Below are 23,323 nucleotides of genomic sequence, written 5' to 3' on the forward strand. Positions count from 1 at the left end.
CAGGGTGAGAAGAGTCTACAGAAGGGAGCCGCAGCTGACTGTTACCTTATCATGCATTCTCAGACTGTACCACTTCACTTTCCAAGTGGGAGGGTCACTTTTCAACGTGCCCTTTCCTGTTGTTTATTATCCCTTGTATGTCATCAGTTAGCAGAGTAATGTTGAGCCTCTCGCTGATGCGCTAGTTTTCTCCTTGCAGGGATGCGGATTTTTTAAATATATACATATATAAATGTGAACGGGAAGAAGTATTCAAAAATATGACCCCTTCTGTCTTTAGCAGCAAAATCCAGAATTCCACCAGCTCACCAAGTGAGGTGGGTGGCTGTTCAGGTTTTCCACCTGGTGCATACCATGGCTTGCTCCCTTCCCTCTCAGGCTGCTTACAGCTGTATCTTTAGAGCACATTCAAAGCACAGCTTCACCCTCAAAGAATTATGGACACTGTAGTTGGCTATGGATTGATGGGAATTGCAATTCAGGGAGTGGTAAACTACAGGACCCAGAATTCTTTGAGAGGGAAACGAGCTTTGGATGTGCTTTAAAGGTATAGTGTGTATTCGGCCTCACACCCTCAATGCCTGAAAGGGAAATGCCTCACCTTTAGGGTGTCCTTGCTATCCTGGACATGTTTACTCAGAAGTATTTACTGAAGTAAAAACTGCTTCCAGGTAAGTAATTGAAGATTGCAGATGTGCACACACAGCTGGCAACTTGTGCACAAGATGATAGTTTTACAGAGTGTGCTCCAGTTGCAGAAATACACTCATTACTTCTCCCCAGGGAGATGAATCCTAGAATTGCATGCCCAAAGTACTGTATGTAGGATTTACTGATGAGTAAATTGTGCTGGATTATGGAGAAAGCTAGAGAGTTCCAGAAAAACGTCTACTTCTGCTTCATTGACTATGCAAAAGCCTTTGACTGTGTCGACCACAGCAAACTATGGCAAGTTCTTAAAGAAATGGGAGTGCCTGATCACCTCATCTGTCTCCTGAGAAATCTCTATGTGGGACAAGATGCTACAGTTAGAACTGGATATGGAACAACTGATTGGTTCAAAATTGGGAAAGGAGTATGACAAGGTTGTATATTGTCTCCCTGCTTATTTAACTTATATGCAGAATTCATCATGCGAAAGGCTGGACTAGATGAATCCCAAGCCGGAATTAAGATTGCCGGAAGAAATATCAACAACCTCAGATATGCAGATGACACAACCTTGATGGCAGAAAGTGAGGAGGAATTAAAGAACCTTTTAATGAGGGTGAAAGAGGAGAGCGCAAAATATGGTCTGAAGCTCAACATCAAAAAACCCAAGATCATGGCCACTGGTCCCATCACCTCCTGGCAAATAGAAGGGGAAGAAATGGAGGCAGTAAGAGATTTTACTTTCTTGGGCTCCTTGATCACTGCAGATGGTGACAGCAGTCACGAAATTAAAAGATGCCTGCTTCTTGGGAGAAAAGCAATGACAAACCTAGACAGCCTTTTAAAAAGCAGAGACATCACCTTGCCAACAAAGGTCCGTATAGTTAAAGCTATGGTTTTCCCAGTAGTGATGTATGGAAGTGAGAGCTGGACCATAAAGAAGGCTAATCGCCGAAGAATTGATGCTTTTGAATTATGGTGCTGGAGGAGACTCTTGAGAGTCCCATGGACTGCAAGAAGATCAAACCTATCCATTCTGAAGGAAATCAGCCCTGAGTGCTCACTGGAAGGACAGATCCTGAAGCTGAGGCTCCAATACTTTGGCCACCTCATGAGAAGAGAAGACTCCCTGGAAAAGACCCTGATGTTGGGAAAGATGGAGGGCACTAGGAGAAGGGGACAACAGAGGACGAGATGGTTGGACAGTGTTCTCAAAGCTACGAACATGAGTTTGACCAAACTGCAGGAGGCAGTAGAAGACAGGAGTGCCTGGCGTGCTATGGTCCATGGGGTCACGAAGAGTCGGACACGACTAAACGACTAAACAACAACAACAACAACAAAATGTGTTCAGGACTAATACTTATCTCACTTACCTCCCTACCCCCTGTGCCTTTTTAAAATTAACACCCACAGTGTGCATTACAATTTATTTTGTGCCAAGAGTGAGTCTGTGGTTGAGATTCTATTTACATGCAAGCAAGACCCACTTATTGGAACAAGACTTGCTTTTCAGTAGATTACCACAACTTAGGGTGGTTTGCATTGCCTAACTTTTATCTGGATCTTGTACACCAGCCATCATTACATGATTTTGCTCTTCCTGCATTCAAAAGTTTTCCACACTCCACTTGACGCAAACCAATGAACAAGGGGGGGGGGGAATAGAATTTGTCTCCATCTTTCATGCATGTTTTCTGAAAACTGCATCACCCTGTTCCTATGAATTCACAAGTTCCTCTGAATTTAATGGAGCTTACATGAGTCTTTATAAGCTTGCAGCAACACTATGCCTGTTTACTTGGTTGCATTCAGTGGTGCTTTTTATCTATGTAGTATTACAACATTGGCAGTAAATATCACTGTATGTGCACATTGAATTCACCAACAAGTCACTGTGCACCAAGTGTGCCAATATGAAGCAGGGTAGCAGAGAAGTGACTGGATTGGTTTTAAATAAGACCTGAGCTCATCCAAGCTTGTGAGCATCCAGACTGATTGGATTAGTTAAGGCTTGGCTGGCATAAGACCCATTCTCCTTTCTTCCAACTATCCTGCACAAGCTTAGCAGATTCAAAAGGCTCAGGATTCTGTAACAGTCTCTTATTTTAACCAAGAAACAACTGTGACAATCCTCTCTAAAAATAAGAAACAGCACTTGCTGATTTTATTTAGGTCTTTGCCAGACCGGATTATAAATATATTGGCATTTTGTTACTCATACTCTTTGCATTCCATCACCTAAAGACGTTGGCATGGGTAAGTCAACATGGTGACATTGCACAGCAAGGTTGGGAAACCTCAAGCCTTTGGGCCAAATGTGGCCCTCCAGGCCTCTCTACCTGGCCCATGGGATCCACCAGTCCACACCCCTCTCCAGTCCTGCGTTGCACCCTCCTTGAGTGTTTTTGCCTGGGTGAAATGTGCCCTTGAACTCTGATCCTGCTTCTTACTCACCTGGATCGTGGACAGGACAGGGCAGGGCATATGTGTGTGTGTGAGAGAGAGAGTTAGGTAGTTGATTGTACAAAGGTAAAATTGCTATGCTCACTTTTGCATCTGGCCCCCCACACCACTAGCATGTGGCCCCCGAAAGGCTGTCCAGAAAGCAAAGTGGCCCTTCAGCTGAAAAAGTTTCTCCACTCCTGCTGTAGTAGAAGTTCCTGCATAAAAGCCACTGTTAATGTAGCAGTCAGCACTTTGGACTCGGAAGAGGGAGGCCCAAGGTAAAGTCCCTGGTTCAGCCACAAGCCTTGCTGAGTGAACTTAGGCCAGTTACCATCTCTCAGCCTAGCCAGGTTGTTGTGATGGTTGAATCGTGTGCATTGCCATGAGCCTGTCTGCAGGGTGGCAGAACTGAAATGCAACTTCTTCTTTTAAAATTGCATAGTTTATCCGACTTTGCAGGAATTCCACTTCAGAAATATTACCTCTTCAGATACACAAACTGAACAGCTTAACCCTACATATCTTGCAGTTACATATCCAGCATTTCCATTTATGCCATTCCAAATAAGCAAAACAAGAGTGGGTGGGACTAAATGAAACTGCCCTGTATTATTTTCTCTGACCACCTGCAGCCTTTATAAGCTTTTGAACGGGCGCTAGATACAATTGCATCGGCCTGCAATGGATAACCTCTTCCAAAAAGAACTCACTGAGAGTGACAAGAGTTAAACAAGGTTTATAAAGTGTTTGACTTTATTGCCTTAAATAGGAAAATAGAAAAAAGGTGGGGTATGCACCACCTTCAAGCCCATCCAGCCTTTATAAAAGGCTTACTACGGTTGGCCTGATGTTAACACACAGTTAATTTGAATTATGGAGTCCAATAAAACCTGTCTGCACAGAATGAGGATAAAGAACTACCTAAGAGTCACGTGCAGACAGCGCTGTACTTCTTTCCTAAGCTTCATCTGCATTGTTGCCACCTGCTGGCGACTGAGTGCTTTGTCACAAGACTGGTAAGTGATCCTGTAGCAGAGGCTGGTTTGCCCTGTGCCTGGGTGCCGAAAGCTGTCGAGCAGTTGGATGGACACCACTGATTCAGAAGACACACACCTGGCAATGGCATGGAGCTGAGTCTCATTAAACTCTTCTGGTTTCGGAACCCAGAAGCTGATGTCATGAACGTAGGAGACTGGGTAGAGGGAAAAGGTCTTGAACGGACCTAAATGCCCACCTGCAAACTGATTTAGGAAGCGCTCATCAGAAGTCCAGAGCATGCGCCAGTCAGAGATTTCACATACATGCATGGCCAGAAGATCAAGGTTCAGCGAAGCGCAAATAATTTCTCGATCAATGCTTGTAGGCTGCCATGGCGTTGTACTTACGGTACCTACACAAAGTTTATTTGGGTCTGGGTCAGAAGTGTCAGGGGTCACACTGAAAAAGTACTTTGATTTAAGGAGCTGAAGTTCAGGATTCGCAAAAGTATTTAGCTGTGTCTTTGGCTTGTCCACTGTACAGTCTAGCTTGAAGCCTGAAGGCTGGAGCAGTGCACTTAAAGTACTTGTAAGGTTTTCCGCAAGGAGCTGGCTACACGCTTCTTCTGTGCCCTTATTAACCACACAGATAAAAACGGACTCATGAAAAATGGGCAGTGCATGAGCAGAGAGCTTGCATTTCCTAAATGCCAGCCCACTGAGGACCAGGAAAGTCCCCAGAGGAAGCTCTTTGTCTCGTACAGTTCTGTGAAGAGAAACCAGAAAGGAAGGTTGGAGACAATAATGTCCAAAGATCCAATCTCTTTCCCAGCTGATCAAGTTGCCACCCTGATCTGTATCATCCCAGCCAGGAAAGCCAGAAGGAAAGGCAAAGGCCTCTGTATCCGCTGCAGTTTTATTAACCACAGACTTGGCTTTTGGGTTACTTTTGGCAGCAGGAACCATCCAAGTGGCATCCAGAGTGGAAGTAGAGCTGTGACGATCTTGGAACATCAAGGAAAGAGGAGCACTCACTTTCTGAACTGGGAAAGACTTGCCAAGCTCCTCAGTGAGCTTTTCGTTTATTGTTCTTATAGGATGTTCCGAATTTGTATCCAGGAAACCCCTATTTAAAAACAGGAAAAAAACAACAGAAAGCAATATTCTTAGGCAAGTCATTAAAATCGGATTTTATATTTTAAAGAAATGTTCATGTAGTGCCAAAATGTGCAAAGGTGCTAAATGATCCTTAGTGAGTTTTGCAGGTGGGAAGACCATCTGGCAGCAAATATTTCTTCCAGATGATCCAAGACAGACAGGACTATTTGTCGTTTGACAGCTGGAGTCCCCTTCCAGCAGTAACGGCAGCAGGATATCATGTCTCTAGTAGTTCAAAGTTACAAAGAGATCCCATGAAGCAGAATTTGAATGCAGCTTTTCCCAGGATTTGGATTCAGCAAACATCCATTAAACCACAATATATTTTATACATTACAAACGTTAGATTAAGATTAGACTGTAATGCCAACCGTACCCACTCAGAGGTAAATACAAGTCAATGGAACTTGTATCAAAATTAACATTGTGAGGACTGGTCTAAAGATCACCCCAGTGCTAAGAAAATAGGATGCCTACTGAATTTTCCACAGTCATCAATGGAGTGACTATGCTGTACGTATATTCATTAACTTCAAATGGGTGCTGAAACTCAGTTACATACCTGTTAATCTTATCTAGAAATATCTCTGGAACAAGGAAGGAAACCAACTTCCCTTCCAGTTCTGTTTGACAGATCACAGGCTTGGGATGCTGAAAAGGCACACTCTGTGTGAATATGTGATTCAAAGCTCCTTCTACATGAAAAGATTTATCCTGACTCCTGCAAACAAACAAGTCAAGAATGGTTAAATAGACACTCTTTATTTGCACAACATAAAACCAAACAAACTATGTTGAGCTACATGATCAACAGTAAACCAATTAGATTCAGGGCCCTGGGTATAAATGCCAGGCTGGCTGAAAGTACATGGTGGAAGGAAGGCATGGGAAATAGTGCTGACTCTTTCCCCCGACATCTCTGTAGCATTTAACTGGAGAATGATATCCAATCCATTCCCTCTATCAACTAACCTGTTAGAAGTCCTGAGAACCAAAGACAGTTAAAATGCAGCCTTCCCCATCCTGGTGTCCTTCATGAATTTTTAATTTCAACTCCCATTACCCCAACCAGCAAGATCAGTGAGTCAGGGCTGGTGGGAATCAGCAGTCAAAAACATCTGGAGGGCACCAGATTGGGAAAGGCTGGTATAAGATATAGCACTCTTGCTGCTAGAGGCAGGAATCTTATACTGCAACATACAGCAAAGAAACTTCCTTGCCGTTTCTTAAACACAGAGGCATCTTAAGAAGCAAGAGCAGATGCTAATATGCTGGTTACCATGACAACACCCAGAATGACATCTGGAATGCCACTGTCTGCTTGCTGTGCCGCAACTTACCTGTAACCTGTACTTTTATATCTGCAAGCACTACTGATGTTGAATGGATGAACGCCGCTCAAAATAAATCCTGCCTCCGCTGCCATAGCCACTACTTGCCAGCTGTTATGCCATTCCCTCACATGCTGGTCTGCAGGGGTACCACCCTGCCCTCTGCAAAGTGCCACATGGACCTCACCTTTCTCTGCCAGGACCTCTGCACAGCTGGAAAAGGAACAGAGGAGTGATGGGTAACATTCTTTTGTGCCTGAGGAAACACTCTGCCGCCTTCTTGAGCTGATCCCAAGAAGTCCTTGGATTGTGTTGCTTTTAGCAATATTTTAGGGGGTGGGTGAAGGAATGTGAGAGTTGTACTTTGGGAGGGGAAAGAGTGTGTTATATGATTGTTTACTGTGCTTGGGCAGATATGACAAGAAAGATTACAAAGAGAGGAAAACACATAGTGCTTATATTTTCTCACTGGACCTTATCAGCATTGCTCCAAATTGGATCTTTATAGTTCCTAGAACTGGAGGTGTTTGCTGGCAAGCTTGCAAAAATGGGTAGCAACTCCAAGGTGCAGAATTATTAGTTCTCTGCCCATCACCTCTTGCATGAAAACCCTGGTGCATTTCCTCTAATCGTACAGACCATCTGCTACCACACTGCCTCATTGCACAAAACAGCCAATTGCAACAAAGCATTTATCTGTATACAGTGTTTTAAATAAAGTGCATTGACTAAATATGCCTGCCTGTATAATACCAGAAAATTTGGACTTAGCTGGCTCACATTTATATCAATTTTATATTGAAGACAGGTTTTGGTGTAAGATAGCAACATCAACTAAAATTAACACACACCACCTTCTCAGTAACAAGAGTACATTGACATGGTTCATTTTGGCCTCACCTAAAGAAAAACCTGGCAAGAAGCTCCCTGTTCTTTTTCACTCCAGCTTTTCTCCCACAGTGAGGGAAGTTGAAATAAATGCAATCAAATTTCCAATCAGCTGGCAAAAAATGCTCCTTCAGTTTTGTGCAGTCAACACAAAAGAGAACTTCAGCACCTGGAATGGTAAAAGAAAAATGATATGCAAGATACTAGATTATCTTCATGCAATACACACTTTAATGGGCACTTGAGAAAGGCAGAATCTTTATTATTATCTTAATGAGACACTGCCTGGAAGAGTATTCCCAATGCAGCAAAGGTAACAACTGAAAGCAAATTTATATGTTCTTTAGGCTTGGATTTGCAGGGGTCCTCACCCAACACCAACATCACAGTTCCTTGCTTCAAGACAGGGTCTTCCACAAATTAATTCTCCTAAACCTGATTGCTGTGCCCACAAGTACACAGCAGATACAATAAATAGCTTCAAGTGACTCAAGAAGCAAGTCAAGCTAGACTGCAAAAAGATCTTTTTCAGCTCTCTCAATGTGCCAAGAATGCAGATGACAATGCTGTAAATTATTCCTTTTGACTGTGGTCTGGCAATGGTAGAGCCACGGTTTGTTTCCATTTAACTGATCTGGGAAGTTAGAGGCTGAATCCAACAAGTGGAACAACTTCCACAAGCACAATCCAATTTTTCCTCTCTCTCCTAGTTCCTAATAATATTGTTATTTTCCATTTTGTTCAACTTGCTCTAATCAGATATTGTGAAAATGCAACCATGGCTTCTGCACACCATTCATTTCCCTGGTCCCTTAATCCTGCTTCTTCCATCTCACCTACTGCAGGGCAAGTCCAACTTGCTATAGAGAGGACAGATGAACCTCCAGTTACTTATTTAGAAGGTTTACATGTCCTAGGCAGGATCCTAGCAACCCTATTTATCCTGTCACATCCCAGCAACCCCATTATCAGAGTCCCAAGAGCCATCAGAAATTATGCAACAAACAATTTTTCTTTCTTGATTTTTCTTCTTCCTTTTACCTCTGTCCCTCAGATATTGTATGTTGGACTTGGCAACAGCTTGTCTAGTTGCAGAATCTTCACTCTCATAGCAGGTAGCAACAATGTGTGCCTCACAGCTCCTCCCTTCACACAAACTGGCAGAGAAGGAAAAGTTTCCTTCTCCAACTAGGAGGAGACAGGGCTGATGATGCAGAGGCCTCATGGTGGCAAAACCTTAAGGGGAGAGAAATGTAGTAAAATTATTATTATTATTTATATCCCGTCCATCTGCCCCAGCCACTCTAAGTGGCTTCCAACACTAATAAAAACATAATAAAACACCAGGCATTAAAAACAAAAAATATAGGAATCACGATGGTTGCAAAAACATCTAGAGTTGTCTCCAGTCAGCAAAAGCAGCATTTGTTAATAATACCCACCAGGCCAGCCTAGCTGACATGACAGCAACGAAGAAAATCCTTCGTGCAGGTCAAAAATTCAACTTCATAAGCAAGCAAGTATTCTAATCTTACTTTAACATACACAAATAAATGCTGAAAAAATCTGTATGGTGACAGGAAGCTGGAATCAAACTAGCAGCAAGCGGTTTATATTGTTTCATTAATCATGTTCATTCCTTCCATTCCCAACACTGCAAATATTCTATACAATTATTGTGTTTTTGAAATACCAAATAATAAAGAGTACAGGAAAGACTGAACAATAAAAATATTAGTAAATTTAGAAAAGCAAGTCCTTCTGGCTCTCAAAGGTTGGAAATACAGGTGAGTAAATCCCCCCTCCTTGAAGCAGTGGTGAGTTGGTATGAGACTGTAGTCACTCAGTACCTCACACTGAGATTAGGGGAGAAGAGATCCAGGGTCAATACCCCGAAGCTATGAGGTGACCTTTATTCAGCTAGTCCAGTCCAGTCTGCTGCCCTTCAGACACTGCTGGGACTAGGAAGCCCCTTCATTCCTGACCAGTCTTTGAAAGCAAGTTGTGAGAGAACAAACGGAAGGAGGTTGAGCTGGGAGAGAATTACGTATACACCACCTTGGAGCTCCTTCACCGACGGGCAGGATATACTGTATGCATTGCTTTTTTTTCCTAAATAAATGTTTAGGGCTACTCTCATTTTGACTCAAGAAAATCACAATTTCATAATTCAATTCGGGAAAAATAAAAACACAAAGAAAGCACTGACTGTAAGTAAACAAAGAAATAGGGGGTTTCTAGGGGGCGTGGCATGGGATTGACCACGCCCATCTCTTTAAAGAGGTAAAGGACTGTTGCCCCCTCCCCACGCCTTTTCCCTTCTTCATCGGGTCTTTTAACCCACTTAGGTCTCCCCGCAAACACACCTTTCCACCCTCCCGAAGCCGGCGTCGCGGTATGTTTACGTCACTTCCGCCAGAGTGCGCCCTTCGCTTCCGGCGCGCGCCGTTTGGGCGGTTGCCTTGGAGACGGCTTCCTGCTTTTCCTTCCCCTTACTCCGCCTTTTTGTCAGGTGGGCATAGGGAAAGGGCCGGGCTCCCCTGAGACCGAGGGAAGGACGGAGCGGGGCAGGGTGGGCGGAAGGGAAGGGGCCACCTGGCGAAGGGAGCTGAGGAGAGAAGTACTGTAGTCTTTAGGGATGGCTGCTGAAATGGAGCCACCGTATTCAGATGCAGCCTACCATCTTTTCCTGTTCTTAACCTCCCTCCCTCCCTCCTTGCTTCCTTTTTTTGTTGTTGACGATTTATAAAATATTTTTTAAATTTTTTTTAATTACATTCCAATAACAGCCACATTATAACAATAAAGGTAGTGACTGACTCTGGGGTTGCAGTGCTCATCTCGCTTCCGGGTCATGTGGCCAGCATGAGAAAGCCACTTCTGGTGAACCAGAGCAGTGCACGGAAACGCTGTTTGCCTTCCCGCCAGAGTGGTACCTATTTATCTACTTGTACTTTGACATGCTTTCGAACTGCTAGGTTGGCAGGGGCTGGGACCGAACAACGGGACTTCACCCTGTCGCGCCAACCTTCTGATCGGCAAGGCTTAGGCGCTGTGGTTTAACCCACAGCGCCACCCACGTCTCACACATTATAACAATACCAATTGTTATAATTGGCATTATAACAATACCAATTTATAATACAATTATTAATACCAGTCGTTCAAATAACGAATAATATATTTTTGGTGCCCCCCCCCGGCATGCTAGAATGGATGGTTTGATGATTTTCTTTATTTCTGCATTCCAAAATCTTATTAATTTCGATCACATTCCCGTCATAATAATCCCTTATACAACAACTGCAATATTAATAATAACATTTAATGGTTTATGCCATCAGCAGCAGCATCATTTTTGGACAATATTATTGAGGGCATCACAGCTAATAGGAGAACACAAAAACCTCAGAAGCAGCAAATTTAAATAACAAAATAAGGGAACTTTTTAATATATCCAAAACGCATGTCCATATCACAAATGTGGACATAGGTCTGCCTCTGGACGTTGCGGACTCTACTTCCTTGGAGGTTTTTAAGCACAAGTTGGATGGCCATCTGTCATGGATGCTATAGTTTAGATTCCTGCATTGCAGGGGGTTGAACTAGATGACTCTTGGGGTTCCCTCCCAGCTTTGTGATTCTATGATATACATATGTGCATACACAGCAGGAAGATTGAGTCAGGTGTTGGAGGAACGATGGGTGAGGGGACGCTTCTCCTAATTAGCATGGAGAACCCAAGAAAGCAGGTGCTACATGAGCTGGCCAGTCCCTTTTATGCCCAGATTGCAAACCTTCCAGAGGTATATGACTGGCTGGTGTTGGAAACAGAAAACTTTGCTTTTTATGTATTTATTGTAATATTCAGATGTCCTTCTGGCAAGAAGTGCAGGGTGGCACAAAAGGTTCTCTATTCCACTCCGTCTCACCCCGCTTCATCATGACAGCAACTATGTTAGGAAGATTAGTCTGAGAGTGACTGGCCAAAGTTCTTCCACTAGACAGACTCTTTCAAGGTGATTCTTTGGTTGGGCTCAATGATGCATTGCTCGTAGGGGTGTGCAGTACTGTTCAATGCACATTTATTAGAAGTGTGTCCTAATAGCCTCCATGGTGCTTACGAGGAAGTGTGCAAAGGCTTGTAAAAAAAGGTAAATGATCCCTGGATGGTTAAGTCTAGTCAAAGGCGACTATGGGGTTGTGGCGCTCATCTCGCTTCAGGCCAAGGGAGCTGGCGTTTGTCCACAGACAGCTTTCCGGGTCATGTGGCCAGCATAACTAAACCACTTCTGGCGCAACGGAACACCATGATGGAAACCATAGCGTACGGAAACTCTGTTTACCTTCCCACCACAGTGGTACCTATTTATCTACTTGCACTGGCGTGCTTTCAAACTGCTAGGTTGGCAGGAGCTGGGACCGAGCAACACCCTGTTGTTGGGATTCGAACTGTCAACCTTCTGATCGGCAAGCCCAAGAGGCTCAGTGGTTTAGACCACAGTGCTACCTGCTGTAGGCTGTTTTCAATTCAGGTAACTTGCTCATCCCTAAAAGCTTCTTGAAAAGAGCAATAAGAGAGCGAAACCTGCCCTTAAGCATGCACAGATTGCCTTCCATTTTGTTTCTGAGCCATCAGAACCAGCGTTATCAGAAGGGAGGAGAGTGCTTTCAGGTACACACCCTGAGTGTATGGCAGGATCGTGTTCCAGTATGTCATATGCACACCTTTGTGCTAGTAATGTTTCTGGGAAATTAAATATATCAGGCAATATTGTGCATATTAAATTTTAAGATACAAAGCTTGTAGCATTGGGGTGGTATTCAACTAATTTTATTCAGAGCAGATCCATTGAAATAAGGGGATGTAACTTAGTCGTGTACGTTAATTTCAGCAGGACCACTGAATACTACCCTTAATTAAAAAGATGGTTCTAGGGAACTCGAGCGGTGAGTTGTACAAATCATTTTTAAAATAATTCTAGGTTTCAAATCTCATCAATATTCAATTGAAGTGGCTGCTTCAAACATTTGGTAGTACTTCTACCTACGTGTTATTATGCAGTGCAACCTTTTGGGTGTGTTTACTCAAATCTAAATGCTGCTTATTTCAATGGGCCTTACTCACTAGTGAGGCTATATAGGAATACAGCTGTATCTTAGTGCTTGACCTCCTTGATGACAAGGTCCGGTCATATTGATTTTTGGATAAAAGTCTCTCATCCCATGGATGGTCTGAAACCAGTGACATCAGGACTAGCTGATGATCAGGAAGTTGCATCACAAACAAAAACAATCAGTTTTTCTGGTTGCCTGCTCCAGTTCCTCCTGCCACCTTCCTTTGTAAGGGCTGCCAGAAAAAAGTCAGCACTTTTTAACATCAGCTACAGCCTTGAACTTCACTCTACTGAGGCTGCCCATTCTGGCTGAGATTCTGAAGCAAAATTACAATTAAAACCAAGACAAATAAGCAGGAAAATGTGGGATTTGGATGACATCGATTCTTCATATCTATCAACTACAACCTCTTCTGATTCAGAGGTATTCCCCTACTGAACTCCAGTTCCAAATTTCAGCACACTCAATCCTTCTAATCTATCCACATGATGAAACCATCCCCATGTGTTTTGGTTAAAATAAGATCTTTCAGCACTTAATATCACTGTCCAGTGTCAGGGAATCAGACTGATTTTGGTGTGGGAAAAGAACTGGAGAAGCATAGGGCTGAAATACAAATTTTAAAAGAATGTAAAGTTACGTTCTAAAATGTAAAATGTAGAAATAGTTAAATCCCAAGTGTAATGAGGAAGTAAGTCCCACTAAAGGTGGGTTTTCAGGAGTACAAAAGTTTATTATTAGATTGCAAGAGGTGTAGTAGAGGAGCATGTACCATATTAGTGAGATAAAATAAATACTGTATTAAAAAGTAGTATTAGAGGAGAAACATAATTTTAAGAACAGTGACTAATACTGTTGATTTTTCTGAGACGTACCTACACCACAGACAATGAGTATGTTCCTGTGCAGGTTTATTCAGAAGTAAGTTGTACTGATTTCAGCTGAACTTTGTCTAGTAAGTCAGTGTGTGGGGGTTTGCAGTGTTAAAAGGTCATCTTGAACATGTTTGCTCTGATGTAAACCACTATTTGGGGCATATAGTTTGTGTGATTAGGATTATAGCCTTAACCTTCTTTAATAGTTACTTCCTTAGGGGGTATTAGGAGTTTTCTGAGAAGGCAGCTCAGGACATCTTCAAATACGGTTCCCAGAATTTGTTGAGAGAAGACATGGCACTTGATAGGTTTGTAGTGTAGTTGTGCCTTCCCTAATATGAGTTGTTTCCTGTTCTCATTTGACTTTTCTGTCTCTTCCTAGGCCATGTCCCTGTCTTGCTTCTTTAACCCGCATCATGGCTGTTTAATGCGCGCCAATGGTCATGGGGAAGTGTGGACAGATTGGAACAGCTCTGCCAAGTTCTTCCAGTATGGCTGGAGGTGCACCACCAACGAGGACTCCTACACCAACAAAACCCTCTTGGGGAACTGGAACGAAGAGCGCTATGACATTCGAAAAATACTGCAGCCCAAGCCTCTCCCTTCCCAGGTCAGAGTACCATATTCACATCGCTCTGTTTGTTAGCTTGTTAACGTAAAGTGAAATATTCAGCCCTCTGGCACAGGGGCAAGTAACCTGCGGCCCTCTGGATGTTCTTGGTCTCCCGTTTCCATCAGCACCAGCAACCAGTTAGGGATTAGGGGAGATGTAATTCAACAGCATCTGGTTGGCCACAGGTCCTTGCTCTAGTACAGGGGTCAGCAAGGTTTATCTTGCCTGGGCTGGATCGGTCCCTCTGTGGGCCGGCCCACATGAACGCATGCCCCCGTGATTTTCGGCGTCTGTGTCTGCGCAGACGCGACTTTTGTTGCCATGGAAGCGAGTCCCTGCGCTGCACCAGTTTAGCACAGGGCGCAAGCGGACAGCTCGGTTTGGGGGCAGCTCGTGGGCCAGTCAAATGACCTCCACGGGCCGCTTCCAGCCCATGGGCCTTAGGTTGCTGACCCCTGCTCTAGTACTCTGTGTTCAATTTATCTTATAACATGTTGAATGATTCAAGCCCAGCTTTAGAAGAGCAAGTGTGAAGATGTTCTGTTGTATTTTATATTTGAAGGGGGACTTGGCTGACCTAAATCAGGCATCACCTAGGAGCTCATGTCTGTTGCTTCAAGCTCTAAGGAAGAAGCACAAATGTAATACTGTAGTAGACAGTATTCCTGTATAAGATGTTGTCCTTCCTTGCTTTCCATCTGTTCAGTTCCAGTTTATTTTCTTTGGCTGCAATCCTATCTACACTTCCCTGGGCAAGAGTCCCCCTGAACACTTTTTATGAGTAAATTTGCATAGGATTGCAGTAATAGCCATTTCATCCCACCAACCCCTCCACCACCACGTGATACCTCATTATACCCAGCCCTTCTGCCTCGCTAAGCCAAGCCAAGCTGGGGTTGCTTTGGTGATAAGGCTCTTTCTCTTAAAAGTTCTACTGAATTTTTGTCTAGAAAAAAAAGGCAAGTAAAGGGGGACATGATAGAGGTGTACAAAATTATGCATGATACAAGTATATGAAGTTGCATGTGGTGTGAATAAAATGGGTAAAGAGACATTTATTTCCCATTAAACTGGAACCCAGTGTGGTCATCCAATTAATCTGAATGTTACAAGACTCAAGGCAGACAGAAGGAAATTCTTCTTCACAGTTAAACTATGGAATTCACTCCCACAAGATGTTGGGATGGCCACCAACTTAGGCCTTAGGCAACTTAGCTTTTGCCTGGTCTTTCCAGGCACGGATTTGTGTCCCAAGAGATTTTATTTTATTTTTTAACTTGGAAAACCTGCTCTTAAAACCTGAAGCACAATAAATGGTAATTCGGGTTTCCTGCAGATTGCTGCAAAGCAAATAATAATAATAATAATAATAATAATAATAATAATAATAGGTGCTTGAACACGGAGGTTTAAAGTGTGGACCATGCCTGAAAAGTGTGAAGGAAAGGTAACTATGGATAAGCCCTTAGAGGAATTTAAAAGAGGATTAGACAAATTCATGGAGGTTAAGGCTGCTAGTCATACTAGATACAGTATATTCTACCTCCAGGATCAGAGGCAATATGCCTCTGCCTGAGTACCAGAACGTGAGCAAGAGAGTGCTGTTACCTTCATGCCCTGTTTGTGGACTTCCCAGAAATACCTGGTTAGAATTGGGTTTCTGGACTTGAGAGGGCATTTGGTCTGATTCAGCAGCCAGTCTCTTCTTAATGTTCTTATGGTTTCTCGGTTACCGTAAACATGCAGTCAATCTGGGTTTTCCTTTTCAGTATGCTCACTATTTTCAGTCCACCTACACATCGGACTTCTCCAAGAAACAGCCCCACAGTACAAGAAGTAAGTACATAAAACTGGAATGCAGGCACTTAATTTAAAAGCTGCAAGAGAACTTTGGGAAGATCTAGTTCTTCCCCCAGTTCTGAATCCTCTATTCTCAAATAAATAAATATCATGTGTCAAGTGTTAGTGGGCTCTGGTGGTGACAGCAAGGGACCTGTAGGAACACAAAGAAATCCATTGCAATACGTCCTGAAGTGCTAGCAGTCTGGATGCACAATTGAATGGTGCCACCCCCATCTACCCTGAAGTTGTCGGCTATCTGTGGGAACTGTTTCTACTTAGAAAGTGGCAGGCATCATCATCATTATTATTCATATACCTTTTTTACCCATTCTTCACCATAAGGTCCCCAGGGCAGGTAACAACATCATAAAAATGTAGAGTTAGTCCATGGTTTAGAAAGCAACAAAGACCACCCTGATAATGCAAGAATGTAAATTTGGGATATATACACTATTGCATATGCTGAAATTTGCTGGTATGCAAATTGGAAACTGCACGCAGAGAAATGGGTGAATTCAGGTGCAGAATCTCCTGTACTGCACTTGTGATAAAGCAGCATGTCTCATATGACTTTCCTAATATGCCTTCTCAGGTATTCAGCTCCCTTTTAGATTGGCAGAAGCTAAGACTGCCTTTGGTCCTGCTGTCGAGTTTGTTCAGTGCAATATGTTCATTCCGCTTTACTGGCTTGCAACTGCCCTGCCTTCTTTTGAACTCCTCAGCCTTGTCCTCTCTCTGCTCTTAGGAGTTATGCGAGATGTTCACTGGTTCCCTGGACACCAGCCAGAGCTGGAGCCTCCTCCAATCAAGCCAACTGCCCGGTCATGCTACATGATAGATTATGAGCGTCCACAGAAGGAGGGAGTGTGCTGCTTGGTTGACACGAAGCCCAAAGAACCGCAAGAGACTCTGCGGAAGGAGTAGGACTAGAGTAGGGCTCTCTTCTGCTTCAGGACAGCCTGGGTTGCTTGAAAGGCCCTGCCTGTGTGACCCAGTTGCTCCCTCTCTTCCCCACCCACCCACTTAAAAGCTAGGCTGCCATGCAGCAACTCACAAACCATGTCTGTGAATAAAAGAGTGCGTCAGAGTGAGAAGGAGATTCTTCTTACTTCTTGTGGCTTGGGGTGTGTGTGTGTGTGTGTGTGTGTGTGTGTGTGTGTACAGTTTTTACTTTCCCTCTTACGTTTTGTGAAGCACCACCTAATTTTTGTTTGTTGGCTGTTACATTTGTTTTTCTGTGTATAGCCAAGGCTAGAATTATTTTCCCCCAATACTGTTTGTGGTTGCTCAGCCGGATCGGAAGGGAACTCTGCATATGCCCAGAGTGCTATTCTCCCTCTCTCTTTTTTACCACAAGATCGCATGCTGTAGGGCTGAGCCCTGTCTCAAATGGATCCAGCCCCGAAGATTGAGGAAAGAAGCCACCAGATGCTTACTCATCGGTTTATTTGTTAGTAAACAAGCTCATTTGCTTAGCACAAATAAATAAGAACAGCCAGCCAGTGACACCGCCTGCTGTTTGCATCCAATGGAAAGGCTTTCTTGGGTATAAAAGAGTAGGTCTCACAGGGCGTGTCTACTTCCTTTGCGCTGCTGGTACGGCAGATTTCTCCTCCCTGGCAATGGGGATGGTGCGCTCTGGGACTTCCATGGCTTTTCTTGGTCCATTCACTGTCAGGACACCATCTGAAGAGAGGGAGGAGGTGATGGAGAGGGGATCCACATCAGCTGGGATCCTGTACTTCCTGTTGAACTCCCTGGCAATGAAGCCGTGTTCATCCTTTTCAAAAGAGAAGGGGGTGAGGGGAAGAGCAACATAACCATATATGTCTGGTTGCAAATGGTTTACTATAGAAAGTTCTGGTTGCAAATGGTTTACTATAGAAAGATCAGTCCCCTGGGGTACCCCAGTTTAGGGGTACCAGGGCCAGGAAAGACCATTGCCAGAGACCTGGGAAAGCTGCTGCCAATCAGAGTGGCCAGTACTAAATGAGCTGGGCCAATGATCCTTTGCTGTGGTCCAACTTTGACCTTCTCAGATTTAAAACCAAATGAATAAATGAATGAGGGACCATTTCTATTTCCTCTGCCCAAGGCTGTCTCTCTGAGACTCTTCTTTGTGGCAGGTAACATGGCACTGTTAACGTCTCCTTCCTTGATGGGCAACCTTGTTTAGAATGGGTCAATTTCTCCCTCCTTCCACCCTGCCTCCCATCGCCCTGCCAGCTGCGCTCATGCCAAGACCAGACCAACCTGGCGCTCCTCATGTTTTCCTTGAACTTCAATCACGTCTCCCAAAACTTTGACTTTTAGCTCCTCAGGTGAGAAATGCTTCACATCGAGGTTTACAGAGAACTTGTCCTTATCCAGTCGCATCTGCTAACAAAAGAGTTTAGTTAGGGCAGTTATAATATTTAATGTTTACTAATTGTTAGGTGCTGCATGTGGAGCAGATAATTAGACACAAGGCCTTGCCTATAGCCTTATGATCAGTTGTAGATCGTTTGCTATTCCTTATCCTCAGAGTGCAAGACTGTTCTGTATGCTACTTTCATGGTAGCGTGTGGGTTAAGGTCAGGCAACATTTCTTCATGTTGAGGGCTTCAGTCCTCCAGAGGACTGGTACTGGCAGTGAGCCACACCCCATTTCTTCCCTCTTTTATCTCTACCCTTCAAACTCACCCACCCACATAGAAACAGGAAGAGAGTTGGATGTTGAGTGAAATCTTTTTTACATAAGCCTTCCTCAGATGGCAATTGTGCTTAGGAAAAAAAAGTTCCCACTGATGTAAATGAGGTTTAAGGTCTAATTTCAGGGGGGTAGGTGGGGCTGCTGCCCATCTCCACAGCTGACTGGGAGTGGGGCAGTGAGATAGAGGTTTTGCATGTTGATAGTAATAATAATAATAATAATAATAATAATAATAATAATAATAATAATAATAATAATAATATTTATACTCAGCCCATCTGGCTGGGTTTCCCCAGCCACTCTGGGTGGCTCCCAGTAGAATATTAAAAACACAATAAATACATACATAAATATGAGTGTTTCTTCCCCCTTATAACACTGATTGGCAGTAAACTCAGGACAGACAAAAGAAAGGACTTCCCCACACATTGCGTAATTAACTTATGAAATTCACCCCCATGGGATGGGATGATGGCCAGTATATTTGCTTGCTTTACAAAGGGATTAGCCAAAACCAGGGGTCAGCAACCTTTTTCAGCCATGGGCCGGTCCACCGTCCCTCAGACCATGTGGTGGGCCGGACTATAATTTTTTGGGGGGGGGGGAATGAATGAATTCCTATGCCCCACAAATAACCCAGAGGTGCATTTTAATAAAAGCACACATTCTACTCAAGTAAAAACACCAGGCAGGCCCCACAAATAACCCAGAGATGCATTTTAAACAAAAGGACACATTCTACTCATGTAAAAACACGCTGATTCCCAGACCGTCCGCGGGCCACATTTAGAAGGCGATTGGGCCGCATCCGCTCCATGGGCCTTAGGTTGCCTACCCCTGGACAAGACCATGGGGGAGGAGAGTTCATGTCAACAGTGGGAGACCAGTGTTCAACTCCTCACTGGGCTGATCACTGCGTCTCAGCCTTACCTACAGTGCAGGATGGTTTTGAGGACCGGAGGGAGGCAGCTTGAGCTTTTCAGAGTGAAATATACTCGGAGTCGAGAGTGAATTTCATGCTCTTTATTCAGCTCATAGTCATCAAAACCATCTGCTTATATACATTACTCTTTTCCCAAAACCATCTGCTTATATACATTATTTACACAATGGGCCTTGCGTGATTGGCTACTTCAGGGCTACACCTGTGGGCCAATCAGGTTGCAGATTCACTTCTGCCAGCCGCCTGATTGGCTGCTCCTGCAGGCCAATCAGGTTGCGGATTCACTTTTCCACCTGGAGTTGGATTGGGTAGCTCCTGCGGACCAATCAGACTGCTGATTCTGAATCCTATTGTTCTAGGATTCAGCTTAGTACATAACACAGAGCAAAGGTGCGATATAAATATAATAAAAATACTAGTCATGGGGGCTATATAGAACCTCTTCAGTATATCACTGAATGCCAGTTGCTTAGGTATCACCAATGAGGGATGCTTATCGCCTTCAGGCCCTGCTTGTGGGCCTTGCAGAGGCATCTGATTGACCGCTGTGAGAAACACGTTGCCGGGCTTAGATGGTCCTATCCAACCAGGCTCTTGTGTTCTTAATACAGAAAAAAACTATGGCTTTGATGTGATGGATTCTCAATGCCATAATGCTAGAAATGAGCTGTGCTGGCATGGAAATTCTACAATACAAATCAGGCAGAAGGGGATCAGTGTAGCTACCAGAACTGTCCCCCACGGCGTCTCCTTTTCCCTTGCAACTTGCTACCACTGGAAAGTCCCCCCACCTGGCACCCAATTCTCTTCCTCTGTTTTTAGATCCAGGTTCTTTGAAAACAGATCTGTTCGACTTACCACAATTTACCCTTCTCGGCTTTTATTCTCCCTCACCTACTTCCCCATTGTGTCTTGTCCTTTAGGTTGTAAGAGCCTGCGTTGTTGGTTTTTAACTTTTGCACAGCATCTAGCAATTTTAGGGTGTAATAATAATGTGAAAACACATATTGCATGGTACACTTGCGTCCTAATGAAAGAATATAATGAAAGAAATTCCATGCGTGGAATGATTAACAACTGCAGTAAGACAATAACAATGCTAACTGTCAGCCTTAAAATACAGGGTGGCTAATCCAACAGTGCCTAAACCTCAAAGTCACACAGAGTTGGGAAGGACCTTGGAGGTCATCTGGTTCAACCCAGTGCTTGGTGCAGGATCTGCCACTCAGCTGTAGCTACAGGATCTCTTGACAGGTGGACGTCCAGCTTCTGCTTAAGTAGAGGGTGCCCACCACCTCCCAAGGCTGTTTGTTCCACTTTTGATCACTTCTTACCCCTTAGGAAGTTTCTTCTAACATTCCCCATTACAATTTCTAGTCCTTCACAGACATCTCGCCCTTGTTGACTGCCATATTCATGGTGGGAGTGGGTGGGAGTGCATTCTCTGCAGCAGCCTCCCAGGCTCCAGAATTTTGCTCCCTTTTTTGACTCTGTGTTGCACAATTCCATCAGGAACTTTTCTTGTGTGAGTCCCATGGAAATGGATACTCTTACACAGCTTTGATTATGGCCTAGCCTACGCAGAAGAACTCCCTTTTGTCTCTCCGCCTCCCCCCCTGCAAGCAATCCTTAACTGATGTTTCTGTTTCCAGAGTTTATCGTTCAAATGAAGTCTACTTTTAGATCTAAATCTGGCTGTTTTCTGTGGGCTTTCCTGTGTGAATAACCTTCACAGATGACTCATTCCAGTTTCAAATGTATTCTTAGCGTCACTGGAGAAAACAACAGGTTTCGTGTCGGGGTGCGTTAAGGGGCAGATATCGGTTTTCTTCGCCTTCATTCTCGGCTAGTCTTTATGCTTCCTTTGTCAAGGATTTTTACGTCACCCGTTTTAATGCTAAGGTCTCTTGATTTGTATTTTAAGCTCCTAGTAAAAATGCAGTTAAGTAAATTAACCGATGAAGGGCACGAACTGCAAAGGTGACAGGTGTCCCTCCACCTGGTTGAAGGACTGCATGGGAGCTGAGGGAAGTTTAGCAAGAGAAAATATTTTTACCTCTGAGAGTCGGCTCTCAAGCCAGCTGGGGTTCCTTAGGATGGAGGGTCTCAAAAAGAAAGAGCTGAAAGCTGAGGAACTGGGGAGCAGTTCAGATTCCACAAGGTGCTCCCCAAAAGTCTGGTTGAAGATGCGGCTGGGCAACAAGCTTGACAGCAGGGGTCTGCGGAAGAAGGGGTGGTGAACGGTGATATCCATCTGAGTTGGTCCCGGAGGAGGCAGTGGGCAGCAGTGCACTCCAGCAAGCCAAGAGCCAGGGCTTTATATGCTCCCTGGTGCCAGGCCGTGCCCAGGCTGAATCCTCTGGAACGGTGATGTCAGGCATTTCATTATCCCTGTTCTCCCATCTGCACCATTCAGCGCTGGCTGGCAGATTAGCTGGAGATTTGTACACTCCACTCAGCACCCACATTGCCAAGGAAAAAGAACACAGCTAAATTCTAGCAGGTCAGCATGAAACCTCCCCGCGCCCCCTCCCTTCTTATTATATATTTTTTTATATAAAAAAAGCCCAGTCAGGCCGATCTGGCATTCTCCCCTACTTCAGATGCCAGCACCACTCACACAGTTACTATCTTTGTCTCACACAGAGAGAAACAAGGCACTGTTTCCGATTTCCACTGCAGCCTGGCTGTGTCCTTCCTCTCCACTCTGGCTGTGTTGAAACAGAATGGTTTCTCAATGAGACGTCTTGGTCTCATTGAGTTGCCCAAGAAAGTCGATTTGCGGCAGAATCTGCACAGACAAAAAGGAAGTACACTTCCACTCTGTGCGGCCAGTGCTTAGAAAACTCACTGCCACAAGATGTGGTAGTGTCAGCAACTACTTTGGGTGGTTTCCTTTATTTTTAAGGGTGAGATAGATCCGTGGAAGAGATGCCCACTGCTAATAGCCAAGATATCTGAACACAGATCATCCACGTGCCTCTGGTTACCAGATGGTGGAGGCAAACAGGACATACCTACTGCCTCAATGCCCTGCTTGTCATCTTCCAAAGGTCTTCAGGTGGCTGCTATTAGAAACATCATACTAGTGCAGAGGGAGCTGGCAAGGATTTTTCCTCTTTCATAGAACCATAGTGCTGGAAGGTGCCTTAGAGGTCATCTAGAACATAAGAATAGCCGCTGGATCAGGCCAAAGGTTCATCTAGTCCGGCATCCTGTTCTCACAGTGGCCAACCAATCTAGCTTAACCCAGTGCTCAGTGCAGCATCAGCAATGGCAAGATCCATGACAGATGAATTAAATACTTTCACTGAGAGAAATCCCAGAGTTGAACCATCGGGGAGTTTCTAATACATAGCCAAAATCTGCTCTCCATTTACTTTCCAGTCATCTGTTTTAGTCCTGTCCTTTGGAGTGACACAGAAAAAGTTTTCTTTCTTTCTTTCTTTCTTTCTTTGAATGAATTTATTAATACGGTCGCAGACCAGCATCAACACACACAGTAACACAGATCACAAAACATAACAAAAATACAAAGGGCAGTGTGAATATAACGAGGATTTAAATACAAAAATTAAAATCACTTATTTACGAACTCCCTGTAGTTAACATTTAGGGGTTGGGTCATTACGGGATACCACTTGCTTCCTGCGATTGATTGCAGACACGCAAAATTTGGCTACATTTAATGTAGTCTTGGAGTTCTTGTCCTCTAGCAGTAGTTTTAAACTATGATGTTCGGATTCTTTCATGGACTTTTGCAGGACAGGTGTAATAAAAGTCAAAC

The 23,323-nt window shown here is 44.0% G+C and overlaps 3 protein-coding genes across 6 annotated transcripts; 1 reads left to right on the forward strand and 2 right to left on the reverse strand.

Moving 5' to 3' along the window:
- Window positions 1-3,600: 3,600 nt before the first annotated feature.
- On the reverse strand, window positions 3,601-9,853 carry FDXACB1 (ferredoxin-fold anticodon binding domain containing 1). Of its 3 annotated transcripts, XM_060283051.1 has the most exons (7): window positions 9,512-9,644; window positions 8,495-8,689; window positions 7,466-7,622; window positions 6,575-6,778; window positions 5,797-5,955; window positions 5,112-5,202; window positions 4,649-4,842 (listed from the first exon to the last, which is right to left on the reverse strand). In XM_060283051.1, the coding sequence occupies exons 1-7, from the start codon at window positions 9,591-9,593 to the stop codon at window positions 4,780-4,782; spliced, it is 951 nt and encodes a 316-aa protein (XP_060139034.1). In that variant the 5' UTR covers window positions 9,594-9,644; the 3' UTR covers window positions 4,649-4,779. The 3 variants fall into 3 exon arrangements, with proteins under 3 accessions (XP_034995067.2, XP_034995068.2, XP_060139034.1); XM_035139176.2 differs by lacking the exon at window positions 9,512-9,644 and adding an exon at window positions 9,820-9,853 and having other exon boundaries at window positions 3,601-5,202; XM_035139177.2 differs by having other exon boundaries at window positions 3,601-5,202.
- On the forward strand, window positions 9,758-16,983 carry CFAP68 (cilia and flagella associated protein 68). Its single transcript, XM_035139903.2, has 4 exons — window positions 9,758-9,965; window positions 13,829-14,056; window positions 15,829-15,895; window positions 16,647-16,983. Exons 2-4 carry the CDS (start codon window positions 13,832-13,834, stop codon window positions 16,823-16,825), a joined length of 471 nt encoding a protein of 156 aa, XP_034995794.1. The 5' UTR covers window positions 9,758-9,965; window positions 13,829-13,831; the 3' UTR covers window positions 16,826-16,983.
- A 330-nt stretch (window positions 16,984-17,313) lies between these two features.
- Window positions 17,314-22,116, reverse strand: CRYAB (crystallin alpha B). 2 transcript variants are annotated; one of them, XM_035140191.2, is made up of 3 exons: window positions 21,593-22,116; window positions 18,155-18,280; window positions 17,314-17,681 (listed from the first exon to the last, which is right to left on the reverse strand). In XM_035140191.2, the coding sequence occupies exons 1-3, from the start codon at window positions 21,788-21,790 to the stop codon at window positions 17,478-17,480; spliced, it is 528 nt and encodes a 175-aa protein (XP_034996082.1). In that variant the 5' UTR covers window positions 21,791-22,116; the 3' UTR covers window positions 17,314-17,477. The 2 variants fall into 2 exon arrangements, with proteins under 2 accessions (XP_034996082.1, XP_034996083.1); XM_035140192.2 differs by having other exon boundaries at window positions 17,315-17,681; window positions 18,155-18,277; window positions 21,593-22,102.
- Between the last annotated feature and the right edge of the window lie 1,207 nt (window positions 22,117-23,323).

This window comes from Zootoca vivipara, chromosome 15 (genome assembly GCF_963506605.1).
Source record: "Zootoca vivipara chromosome 15, rZooViv1.1, whole genome shotgun sequence".
Lineage (NCBI taxonomy): Eukaryota > Metazoa > Chordata > Lepidosauria > Squamata > Lacertidae > Zootoca > Zootoca vivipara.

What these genes read in the sequence shown, in the direction of transcription:
- FDXACB1 (XM_035139177.2), bottom strand. Translation starts at nt 9,593, where the DNA reads ATGAGAGTAGCCCTAAACATTTATTTAGGAAAAAAAAGCAATGCATAC. An exon ending in ACAATATCTGAGGGACAGAG is followed by an intron (nt 7,623 to 8,494) that starts GTAAAAGGAAGA and finishes TTACCATTCCAG; the next exon opens with GTGCTGAAGTTCTCTTTTGT. An exon ending in TATAAAAGTACAGGTTACAG is followed by an intron (nt 5,956 to 6,574) that starts GTAAGTTGCGGC and finishes GTTTGTTTGCAG; the next exon opens with GAGTCAGGATAAATCTTTTC.
- CFAP68 (XM_035139903.2), top strand. Translation starts at nt 13,832, where the DNA reads ATGTCCCTGTCTTGCTTCTTTAACCCGCATCATGGCTGTTTAATGCGC. An exon ending in CCAAGCCTCTCCCTTCCCAG is followed by an intron (nt 14,057 to 15,828) that starts GTCAGAGTACCA and finishes TTTCCTTTTCAG; the next exon opens with TATGCTCACTATTTTCAGTC. An exon ending in ACAGCCCCACAGTACAAGAA is followed by an intron (nt 15,896 to 16,646) that starts GTAAGTACATAA and finishes CTCTGCTCTTAG; the next exon opens with GAGTTATGCGAGATGTTCAC.
- CRYAB (XM_035140191.2), bottom strand. Translation starts at nt 21,790, where the DNA reads ATGGATATCACCGTTCACCACCCCTTCTTCCGCAGACCCCTGCTGTCA. An exon ending in TTGAGAGCCGACTCTCAGAG is followed by an intron (nt 18,281 to 21,592) that starts GTAAAAATATTT and finishes CTCTTTTGTTAG; the next exon opens with CAGATGCGACTGGATAAGGA. An exon ending in GAAAACATGAGGAGCGCCAG is followed by an intron (nt 17,682 to 18,154) that starts GTTGGTCTGGTC and finishes TCTTTTGAAAAG; the next exon opens with GATGAACACGGCTTCATTGC.